We start from the raw sequence: 12,267 nt of genomic DNA, 5'->3' as shown, positions 1-12,267 counted from the left end.
GGTGAAACTGCATGTAACAAACACAGTGTGACTCTACACACTAAAAGTTCTATGTAGGCTTGGCGCTGGTGGTTCACACCTGCAATCCTGGCTACTCAGGAGGCTGAGATCTGAGGATAGATTGTAGGTCAATGCCAACCCAGGCAGGAAAGGCCGAGAGACTCTTATCTCCAATTAACCACCAGAAAACTGGAAGTGGCACTGTGGCTCAAGTAGTAGAGTGTTAGCCTTGGGCAAAAGAGCTCAGGGATAGCACTCAGGCCCTGGGTTCAAGCCCCATAACCATAGGGGAAAAAAAGCAAGCAAATAAATAAATAAATGATGTTTGGGACTTGGTAAGAATTTCAGTCTTGAAAAGCTAATCATGAACTATGTCAAGAATAACATATACTGAATAACAGAATACATGTCCATAAAATGATATTCATCTTAATAGTTCTGCTCTTTAAAAAACAGAATATTGATGTAATTGTGCACTAGTGCTTTTTCTTTTATTACAGAGGGAAATACTATTCTGATTCTGGTGTTAGATGCTGTTATAATTTCTTTTTCATCTTAATGAATATATATGTGTATGTATACAGATATATCTATATAATATACATATACACATATATATGATATATTTAAATGTTTTTACATATAGGCTTTATTAGTTATATATAATGAAGATAATAGGTCTGGAGATCAGGAGACAACTGTCACTGCAAAGGTAGTTTGTTTTACTCACAGATTCCAAGAGAAGAAATCATTGAGAGAGCAGTATCAATGAGGAGGCAAAGGAAAGTAAGGGAGACTTCATAGTTGTTTCCATATACAAAGGGGTAAAACAGGTTAAAATAGGCTGGTCAAAGAGCTGTCCTTAACTATCTGATGATGTCTAGTGATGGGAAGATTGGGGCAGTAAATAGTGCCTTGTGCTAACTTGGGGGCTGCCCCTTATGTTTGCTGCCTGGCATTATGAGAAAGTATTGCGCTACACATCACTAGCCTCGGGAAAGACCAAATTCAAATCTGAAGTATTGTTTCTACATGAATTCATATTGCTTCCATACCATCATAGAAGTTTAAAAATTATACATCTAACCACTGAAAGCCAGGGACTGTACATCAAATTGTAATTTACCCTGCATGTTTTATCGTCTCAAAACATTTCTATTAACAATCCATCATTTCTACCAACACATCTTACTGCTTTTGAGTTTTTTCACTTCTGCCAGAAAAAAAAAACATAAGGAAATTTCTTGTGTTGAAAGTCTTCATCATTAATTTCACATTTTTACTTTCCTTTTCTGCTATAATAAATTAAAACTAAAAGATTATAATAAGCAGTTTAGCTACATTTTGTTATATTTTTTCATTTTCGCATAATACAAATAATTCCTAATTATAATTTCATTTCTTCTTGGCCTATGTATGACTAAAAAGGATGTTTTTTATATTGTATCGTTTTGATTTTCACAATGGGTATACACAGGTTGCAGGAAGGGGTTATCTCAATTTAATGTGATTTAAGGAAAGAAAATTATTTTTATCCTAATTTGTTTTGTGACTCAGTTCTTGGTTAATACTTAGCATTTCTTATTGATGGATTTTCCAGTTATTATGAAAACCACCTTATTTAATAAGGGGCATTAATTTCTTTGTTCACTTTTACTCCATGTTTGGTAAATGTGTGCATGTCTGTCCATCTTTCTTCTATATTAAATTTTTTGTACCAGTACTGAGGCTTGAACTCAGGGCCTGGGCACTATCCCTTACCTTTTCCATCAAGGCATTCTACCACTTGAGTCACAGTTCCACTTAGGACTTTTTGCTGGTTAATTGAAGAGAAGGATCTCATAGACTTTGAACCACAATCCTCAGATCTCAACCTTCTGAGCAGCTAGGATTATAGGGGTGAACAACCAGCATCTGGTTCAGATTAAATGTTTGATCCTCTAAAGGAATTGTTTTGCTAAAATTGTATTAGGGGCTACTTAAAAATATAGCTTTATTTTACCCTTGCATTTCAATGATATTTTTAGGTACACAATTCTCAATTGGCAAATATTTTCTCCAGTAATTTTGGAAATACTTTTACACAATTTTGTTTCTTTGAAGATAATGTAGTTTTCCCTCTACTTGCATTGAAAACATTTTGTTTTATGGCTCTAACCATTTTAATTCTCGGGCATCTAAGTGTAAATTTTGTTGTCTTTCTTGGGACATCATGGGATTTCTGAGTCTGAAGATTTATATCTTTTACACATTTTAACTTTGGGAAATTTCTGGATGTTATTTCATTTGAAAATGCCAGTTCTTCATTACTTTCTAAAATGCTTATGACATGATTAGAAAGAAGAAATTCAAGGAGGGAAGGAGTGAAGAGGGATAGAAGAAATAAGGAAAGATAGAAGGAAGGAGGAGGAGGAAAGGGGAGGGCAGGAAGGAAAGAGGGAAGAATGACACTTGCATTTCTTTTTTTTCTTTTTTTCTTTTTTGTCATGGAGCTTGAACTCTGGGCCTGAGTGCTATCCCTCAGCTTTTCAGCTCAAGGCTAGCACTCTACCACTTGGGCCACAGTGCCACTTTCGGTTTTCTGGTATTTTACTGGAGATCAGAGTTTCACAGCCTTTCCTACCCCAGCTGGCCTTGAACTTTGGTCCTCAGATCTCAGCCTCCTGAATAGCTAGGATTACAGGCGTGAGCCACCAGTGTCTGACTACATTTCATTCTCCATGACTCATCTTATGTGTCAGTTTGACATCAAAATGCAAATTCCTTGCCCAACAAATCTGGAAATTCCTCCCAGGAAACTTTGGTTCCCATTCTGGTTTGCATTTCCTGCTGCTTAGGTTAACAGCTAAGATTCAGTTGCCTTCTTTGGACCCTTGGGAATTCCTGGCACTTCTTCCCAAGCCCAGCAATGCCTGTTAAAATATTTGTTACATGTTGTACAAGTCTTCTAGGTGATTTTAGTGGACATATCTTCCGATTATTTCGTTTATAGTATTTCAGAAAACATAAATCAAGACTTCCAATATTTAAAACTTCAATTGTGTCAGTAAATTTGAACCACTTAACACAAGCATGGTCTCTAAAAACTTTAGACAACGTGCTTTCTACTAGAGCTGAGTCAGATGTGTTACCTAGTTAAGTTGTTATGAAATGAATCACTTATTCCAAGACCTTATTCTTTGTATATCTCATTAACAATTTATTTTAATACTTAAGACTCTCTTGGAACTGTTAAACTGAGTAGTTTTATTTGTTTTTTTGTTTTAATTGCCTAGGATTGAACGGAGGGCCTTGCTAGGTGGTCTAGCTAGGCAGGTGCTCCACCAATGAGCTACATATCCAGACCTATAGTTGTTTCATTTGTTTGTATTCATCACTTTGTATTTTGCAATAAATAGTAACAAAAGGAACAAACATTTGTCAGCTAGGGTCTAGTGAGGACATTTTGGGTAATGTAAGCTAATCTTGATTATTTTTTTGATGATTTTGTGATTTTTCCTGAAAGTTTTCCAAATCCATCATACCTAATCCTAATCCTAAATAAAATCTTTTTTTAAATTTTTTAACTATTTTATTATTTTAATTTTATTTTGTTAAGACCTTGGCTTAAACTCGGAGGAGTATGGGAAGGGATGGGAAGGGGAAACAACGAGGAGGTAACAATGCTTGATAAGAAATGTACTTGTTATCTTGCCCATGTAATTGTAACTCCTCTGTATGGTATTCTCACAATAAAAAAAAAAGACTCGGGGCCTCAAACACTTGCCAAGCTTTCTTTCTCACAGCTGGTGCTCTACCACTTGAGCCTTACATCTAGTCTGGCATTTTTTTTCTGATTAATTGAGATAGAATCTTTTCTACCTTGCCTGGGTTCAAATTGCAATTCTCATGTCTCAGTCTCTTGGGTACCTAAGATTATAGGCATGAATCATCAACTTTTAGCTTAGCTTACTTATTATGTCTTCAGTAGGACCTGATAGTTTTGAGGCACAGGGTCAAAAGTTAACTTTCCTTTTACATACAGTGTACTTGTTTTTCCTCATTTTAATCCTTGAGTCACACTTATAGTTAGCTACTACATTGGTTATGGCCCAGAACTGGTTTCTGGCAGTCCCAAGTTTTCTGGGTTTGCTCCAGAGCAGAAGGATTCTCTCAGGATTCCTCACCAAAGAGCAGATACATACAAAGGAGAGCAGAGACCGGTGTGCCTCTTAGAAGCTCTACATGAAACAGGTTTCACTGTCACCTGGATATGGTAAGAGGCCACAGCAATGAACATTTGTTAAGTTCTCCAAGCCCATGGTGTTTAATTACAATCCCTGCTGAGTGGCTGCCTTGTGGAAAACAGGTTTAAAGAGAAAAGGAAACCAAATCCATAATCAATTACAAAGTCAGAAAAATCCAGAGTGAAGGAAAGCCAAGGAAAGAGGAGTGTTCCCAAGGCAGAGATACCCAAAGGCCACTTGTAATTTTCACTCCCAAGCCTAGAATTTTTAAGACTGAGCTATATGTAGCCAGTACTCAGCCATTCAGTAAATGTCATGTTCCAAGCATAGTCCTAGGCATTTTGTATACAGCAGTAACAAATGATAGGGCTTACATTCTGGTTATATGACAGGCAGACAGGTGATAGATAGATAGATAGATAGATAGATAGATAGATAGATAGATAGATAGATAGATAGATACATACATACATACATACATACATACATACATGCATGCATGCATGCATGCATGCATGCATGCATGCATGCATACATACATAGACACACAGATACATAGATAGATACACAGACAGAGAGACAGACCATAGATAGATGAAGCATATGTTAGAAGTGTTGTGAAGAAAAACTTAAGCAGAAAGGTAGGCCAGAGGCTACGTTCAGGGAACCAAAATTTTAAACAGGATGGTCAAACAAATCTTCACTGAGAAAGTGGCATTTGAACAAATAGGAGCACCTCAGAAAGCCATTTTCTTACCATTGTGTTTCAAGCCTTTTTGTTAGAAGCTATTATAGTCATGTTGAAAAGATGAATCTGAGAACGTTACTAAGGTGTCAAGGCCTATGAAAATGAAGAGTAGAAAACTCCTGTGGGGTACTGAGGCCACTGCAGGCAATTTGAAATTTTTCCATGAATATTAGCAGAAATGTTGTGGTGGGGATCAAGACAAAGTTGTGGTGGGGATAAGGACAAATATTTCAAGTAGAAGAAAACAGCAAAAGCTGGAAGTGGCTTAGGTTAAGAGAAGACTTTTTCAGATGGGAAAAATATTGACAGACAGAATTCTGTAGAGAAGAGAAAATAGACGCACAAATGTATGAAAGAAACAGACAAATTTGTGTAATGGTTACAGGACTCAAAGAGAGAGTAAAATATGGAGTATGAATCAGCAGGACTGCTTAGGGTCAGGACCCAGGACAGCTCACTCTTGTTAACAGGGGGAAGAAGGCAGGCATAGAAGTATGGAGGCTGGTGGGTTGATGGCCATGAGATAACTAAGAATAGGAGGACATTAAGTCATAGTTTCTATTTTCCTCTGAATTGGGATGTGAGGTAAGCTGAGCATGAACTAAAGGAAGATGCCCAGAGTGACTGACATACAAAAATAGAAGCCCCAGCCCAGGGCTACAGGAAACCCCATAGAGTACTGTGGTGAACAAGGTTCATATTCCAGCTTTGCCATGTGTCAGCCATGTGCCCCTGGGAATGATTTTTAGTATTCTTAAACTCATTTCTTCATGCAAAATGGAATTGGATAACAGTGTGCCTATACCCATTTATGCTGAGGATGGAGAAAGTAAATGTAAATGTGTTTCAACTATTATTGTTATTATTATTGCAGGCACTTAGTATACACAGCTGTTGGCTGGTATCATATATTAAGCACACAATGATTTATCAGTGGATACAGTGTGATGTTTTATATCCATTCTCTTTTCAGGAGGTTTGTCCTTACCAAGCTTCAAGTAATTCCAAAAGGAGCATTTTCAGGATTTGGGGACCTGGAGAAAATGTATGTATCTGATAATCACTGTGTCAATGTCTCAAGTGAGCTATAGTGAGCAACCTCAGGTCATGACCAGTATGACCTTCTGTACAATCAAATCTCCCATAGCCACCAGTTCCACACCAGCAGATTCAACTAACCATGGGCTAGAAATATTTGACAAACAAAAGTGTCTATTGATCATGTGCAGAACTGCTCTGGTTATTCCCTAGTCATTATGGTTTAACAGCTAGTTATACAGATATGTGTGATATTCAGAATATAAGTAATCTAGAGATGATTTATATAGGAATATACAGGAGTATGTAGAAGGATGTTCATGGATTATATGCAAATACTGTACCATTTTATATTAGGGACTTGACTATCTGAGGATTGTTGCATGCAATGTGGAGCCTGGAGCCAATCCTTCATGAAAACTACAGTTAAAATCAAATTCATGGGAGTAGAGGTATGGCTTACGTCTTAGAGTGCCCAGCTTGAGCAAAAAGAGGCAAGTGAGAGTGTAGGCCCTGACTACAAGTACTGACACACACTCATAAAAAAGTCAAATTCATGTGTCAAGAAAACTTTTGCATACCTACCCATCTTATTCCCATATCATGCTTCCTGGATATTTCTGGGTATGGCTGTTGGAATGAGCCAAAGGTCAAGCGAGGGATCCCTGAACAAGGAGTTGCTCCCAAATCCCCAGTGAGTGGCATTTTCATTAGCTAAAACCTATTTTTTTTCTGTTTAAATTCCTTTTTCGTTCAAAGATTATTTACTATTAACTTTTGGCCAATAGTAGAATGTAACACTGGTGCTTTAGAGTCTCTAGACTTCTTACTTCCAAGCTATATATGCAGATAAGTGGTCATTGATCCATAAACTATCAGGAAAGTTAGTGCTTTTGATAATGTCCTTTGAAAATAGAGAACTTCTTTGTCACTGCAAATATTCACTTCTTATTGGGCTAGTTTAAGATTGGCCCCAAATAAGATTTTCTATAAATAGGGTAGTTTTTTAAGAGAGCAAGAGAAAGAGGGAGTGGGTGATGGAGACAGAGAAACAGAGATTGTGGAGGGGCAAATCCTTCAACATTTAACCTAACCAGCCAGACTCAGGACTTAGATGGCAATAAGTTCAGCTATAGATAGACCAAGTATTCAGAATGAATGATTCTTGATGTTATAAGATAAACGTAGTTTTCCAATTCATGTGTTCCTCCTTGAGTCTGTTGTTTTTTCTTTCTTGCTATTGTTTTTTTGGGGGGGAGGGGTGGTCCAGTCGTGGGGCCTGAACTCTGGGCCTGAGCACTGTCCCTCAACTCTTCAGCTCAAGGCTAGCACACTACCATTTGAGCCACAACATCACTTCCGGCTTCTTTCTTTTTGCTTATGTGGTGCTGAGGAATTGAACCCAAGGCCTCATGCATGCAAGGCAAGCGCTCTACCACTGAGCCACCTTCCCAGCCCCTCTGTTGTTTTTTCTTCTAGTCCCTTTACCCCTGAAATAAGATTCATTACTTGCTGAGATCTGGAGAATTGAGAAAGGAATACATTAACAAAGGGAGCACAAAGCCAAGAAGGTGGCAATGTATGTCATCAATTAAGCCCCTGGCTTGGAGGAGTGTGGTCAGAATTCTAAATTGAGAGTTGCTTTAATATGCCTTACTAAGTAACTTTGATTAAATCACTTTATCCTCCAGAGTCTTGGCTTCTTCATCTGTATATGAGGAGGGGAGGATTAAAGGGGTCTAATTCTGCTCTTGAATTCCTATCCTCCAGTTGGAAGAGTGCCCATTTTAAGACTGTTTCCTAGTGTTTGTTTTGTTGAGGACACTCAACACCATGGGGATTTTAAGAAGGGTGCTCACCTAAACACAGCTCACAAGGGAAGCTATTGAGTTGAAGAGCTTTGAACTTAAAGATATAGTCAAGCGTGGATTAGCCACTTGCTCTGCCTGGAGTGAACATAGACAAGATGACTATTGACATCCCTGGGACCCCAAGCGTCCTTATAATTTTATAGAGATAAATTATGGGGCCAGAAATTCAGAGAGCACAGATGATCTCACCTAATAAAATTCAGTTCGGCCAGTGTGACCAACCTCTCCCTGGGTATTCAGCACCAGATAGGACTCTGCTGTGATTGAATGACTAGCTGGGCTGATAGAACATAGTAATAATCAGAGAGTCAAGCAGCTGGCTCAAACACAGATTGTCCATTTCTACCTCATGTCTTTATTAATCATCCTGAACTGATATCCTGAGATGTCAAGAATAAAATCCATCTTATTTTAATACCCATTGAACCCTAAAGCATCCCCTGGTGGAGAGCTGAGCAGAGTTGAACTCTAAAGAAACTGTACCCCTCAGCCTCTAGGCTTACCTTCATTCTAGTGTCTCATCTTCTGTACTTGGCCACACAGAAATTCTCATCTCCATTTTAGACCCATCCCTTTCGCATTTCTCCCTCCTTCCTTTTTAATCAGTTTCTTGAGCTTAATACTTAATTTCATCTTCAATATCTCCCTCTTAAAAATATAATTTCTTTCATTCATTTCTGCATGTAATCAAGTTTACTTATCCTTGTTAAAAGAAGATGAAAAGAAAATCCTTCTGTATAAATTTCAACTTTCTACCATGTTACCACACACACACACACACACACACACACACACACACACACACACACACACAGAGAGAGAGGCTCTTTTCTTTCAGTCATGCTCAGGCTGTGCCTATGTGTCATTGGATAACAAATTCTTCAACACTGTTAAAATTATTTTATCAAACATCCCAATTACTTCCCATGTGAATGAGAAAAATACATGATGAATTTAAATTCTTCCATGTCTGGTGCACAGTCAGTTATCAATAATGATAAAAAAAAAATTTATAATAGTTATAACTGCAGTTATAACTGCAGCTATTACAATGAGGATGGTAATCATGAAACTCTAAATCTATAAATCCCATTACTCTTCAAGTTTCAGTTTAATTCTAGAAACCGTCTCTAACCACCCAAGCCATGGAGACTTTGTCTTCTTGGTAGGCATTAGTAGTGTGCCTCGCTACCAGTATTCAACCTCCATTTTTTCCAGCAGAGGCTTCAACTATTTAGTGGGTGTTTTTTCTCTCCCTCTAAGTCCAGATGCTTGAGGTAGTAATTTCCAACTCTAAATATGGACCTCATGACCCAGGTAATAGCAATTTGAGCATCACATACTCTTAGCTGTAATGGTTGTTCCAGGAAAGAATGTGTGATCTACACATCTCACACTAAATTTTAATGCTTTTATGAGTTTAAAGAAGTACAAGGTGAGCTCTTTTTTTTTAGTACTACTCCCAAGGAAAAGTGAAACCAGGAGAGTTGCCAATTTTATACTACCAGAGATGGGACTGAGAGATGAAGCGAAGACCCTGGAAGGGTTGTCTGAGAGGGAATGTTCCAAGTTGAAAACCAGTATAAAGCTGTTTCTTCCTCTTTGGGCTTCAAAGACAGTTGAGTCATTACATTCCCTCCTTTACCTTAAGCCTTTTCAGCATTTGTTTTCTTTTGCCACTCAGAATATGAAGAGCCCTAACAAATATAATACAGGTATCACTTATTCTGCACATTGCTTCTTCTGCATTTGGGGGTTATATTTCAAATTATAATTTTATATCTGCCCATGTCATAGTAAGTTCTTAGCCAATGCTCAAGTCTCTTTATTATTGATCACTGTCAGTGGTAATATTTAGCATATTGTTTTCATATCTTGTCTCTACAAACTAATTTATCCATTCATTTGTATTCATGCACTTGTCATATATTTATGGCATGTGTAGCTGTGTGAGGCAGCATGAATTCAATGCTGAGCAAAAACAAATGTGGCTTGTGTTCATGGAATGAATGTTCATGGCAAGTGGTCATAGCTGTTAGAAATTAAATTATCTCATAAATAATATAAAATTGCTAAGATGTCATCTACTATTTAGAGACTGCTAGTTACTTGACTGTGTCTATAGTAGTGGGTTTGGCCTACCGGAAGAGGTTAGGGAGGGCTTTGTGGGGGAGTAACATTGGCATAAGAATCTGAAGGATGAGCAATGAGCAAGTAGGCAAAAGTGGCCAAGTAGAAAGGACACTCTTCTTTTGTAAAGGTAATGTACAGAGAGGAGTTAGTGTTGCATAAGTCTGGTAATGAGTATATTTCTTTTTGAACAGTGTCACCTCTTCCTTTGTTTTGTCCCAGTTTTTCCCTTCTTTCTCCCCTCCTCCACAAGTTGCATAATTCATTTTCAACATGTCTAGTGAGTATCACTATTGCATTTGTTCACCCTTTCTCCCTCGATTTCTGTGCTCCCCTTTATCCTCCCCCAAACAATCTTAGATAGAAGACAAAAGATACAGAAGTAAAAAGCAGTGACAAAAATGCAGAAACAAAAACAAAATGAAAAAGCCAAATAACGTAAAACCTCTCTTTTTTCCATTTCTTGGAGTTCATTTTGATAAACATCATTTTATATGATCATGTGCACATAACTATGGTGCCTTTTTGACGCTCTCCTAAGAATATCCTCCTTTAGTCTCATTGTGTGAGTACTGTTCAATTTGTCATAATTTTTTGTCTTTTATCATCCGTTGTGTTTACTTGTAGATTTACAGGCACATTCTAATTACCACAAATGAGAGAAATCATGCACCCTGTTTCTTTGGGTCTGGCTTACTTCAGTTAATATATTTTTAAAAAAGTCTTTCCATTTCCTTATGAATGGGGCAATGTCATTCTTTCTGATGGAAGCATAGAATTCCACTGTGTGTGTGTGTGTGTGTATATATATATATATATATATCACATTTTCTTGATCCATTCATCCACTGAGGGCCATCTGAGCTGATTCCATGTCTTGGCTATTGTAAACAATACTGCAATGAACATGGTCATGTTGGTAGACAGTTTTGTAGTCAACTAGATAAATGCCCAGGAGTGGAATTGCTGAGCTCTATGTTTAGTCATTTGAGAAACCTTCATACTGCTTTCCAGAGTGGTTGAACAAGTTAACATTCCCACCAACAGTGCAGTAGCATTCCCTTCTGTCCACATCCCTGCCAACATGTTATTGTTAATTTTCTTGATAATGGTCATTCTAATTGGGTGAAGTAGAGTCTCAATTTTGTTTTGAATTACATTTCTTTATGGCAGGGGATGTTGAGCATTTCTTCATGTGTCTTTAGGCTATTCTTACTTCTTCTTCTGAGAAGTCTTTCTTTAAGTCTTTAGCCCATGTATTAATTGGGTTGTTGTTTCTTTAAGGGTTTAGCCCATATATTAACTGGATTGTTGCTTTTTTGTGGGGGGGGAGTAATTTTTTTGAGTTCTAAGACATGAGGCCTTTGTCTGATGCATAGCTGGTAAAAAAAAATCTCCTTCCATTCTGTGGACTTTCTTTTTATCTTTCTAGTGATGCTCTTTGCCATGCAGAAATTCTTTAGTTTGATTCAATCACATTTATCCAGTCTTTGATTTGTTGTGATTCTGGATTTTTACTTAGAAGTTTCCACCTGTGCCAAGAGCCCTAGTATTTCCCCTACCACTTCCTGTGATATTTTTGTGGTATTTGGCCTTGTATTGAGGCCTTTGATCCATTTGTAATTGATTCTGGTGCAGGATGATATATAAGGACCTAGCTTCAGTTTTCTATATATGGATAGCCAAATGGTACCGGCACCATTTGTTGAAGAGGCTGTTTTCCTCCTCTCCTGTGTTTTGGGCTCCCTTATCAAATATTAAGTGGCTACAGACCTGTGGGTTTATTTCTGGGTCTTCTATTCTAGTCCATTGATCCCAGGCCTATTCTTGTGCCAGTACCAAACTGTTTTTATAACTATGGCTTTGTAATAATTTGAAGTTTGGTATTGATATTCTTCCAGTACTGTTCTTCCTTCTAAGAATTGTTTTTGCAATTCAGAGTATTCCATATAAATTTTTGATTTGCTTCCTTTATATCATTGAAGAATATTGTTGGGATCTTGATGAGTATTTCATTGACTTTACAGATAGTTTCAGGTAGTATTGCCATTTTCAACATGTTAATCCTTCCAATCCAGGAGCATGGAAAGTTTTTCCATTTCCTTAAATCTGCTTTCATTTTTTCCTTCAGACTTGTAAAGTTTTCATCGTAGAGGTTGTTCGCATCTTTGGTTAAGTTAATTTTAGGTATTTTATTTTCTTTGAGGCTATTGCAAAAGAATTTGCTTTCCTGATTTACTTCCAGTTCTTCTCA

General features: G+C 37.5%; 1 protein-coding gene across 1 annotated transcript in view; it reads left to right on the top strand.

Annotated features, from left to right (window-relative positions):
- Fshr (follicle stimulating hormone receptor) overlaps positions 1–12,267 on the top strand; it is a 157,801-nt gene that overhangs the window by 52,098 nt on the left and 93,436 nt on the right. The window contains exon 2 of the mRNA XM_070025014.1: positions 5,948–6,019. Coding sequence (XP_069881115.1) covers positions 5,948–6,019 — 72 coding nt within the window. The remainder of the gene's footprint in view (positions 1–5,947; positions 6,020–12,267) is intronic.

The sequence above is a fragment of the Dipodomys merriami genome, unplaced genomic scaffold (genome assembly GCF_024711535.1).
Source record: "Dipodomys merriami isolate MVZ:Mamm:240054 unplaced genomic scaffold, mDipMer1.0.p SCAF_17, whole genome shotgun sequence".
In the NCBI taxonomy this organism is placed as follows: domain Eukaryota; kingdom Metazoa; phylum Chordata; class Mammalia; order Rodentia; family Heteromyidae; genus Dipodomys; species Dipodomys merriami.
The sequence above is the reverse complement of the archived record's forward strand: the minus strand, read 5'-3'. Positions and strand labels throughout refer to the sequence as shown.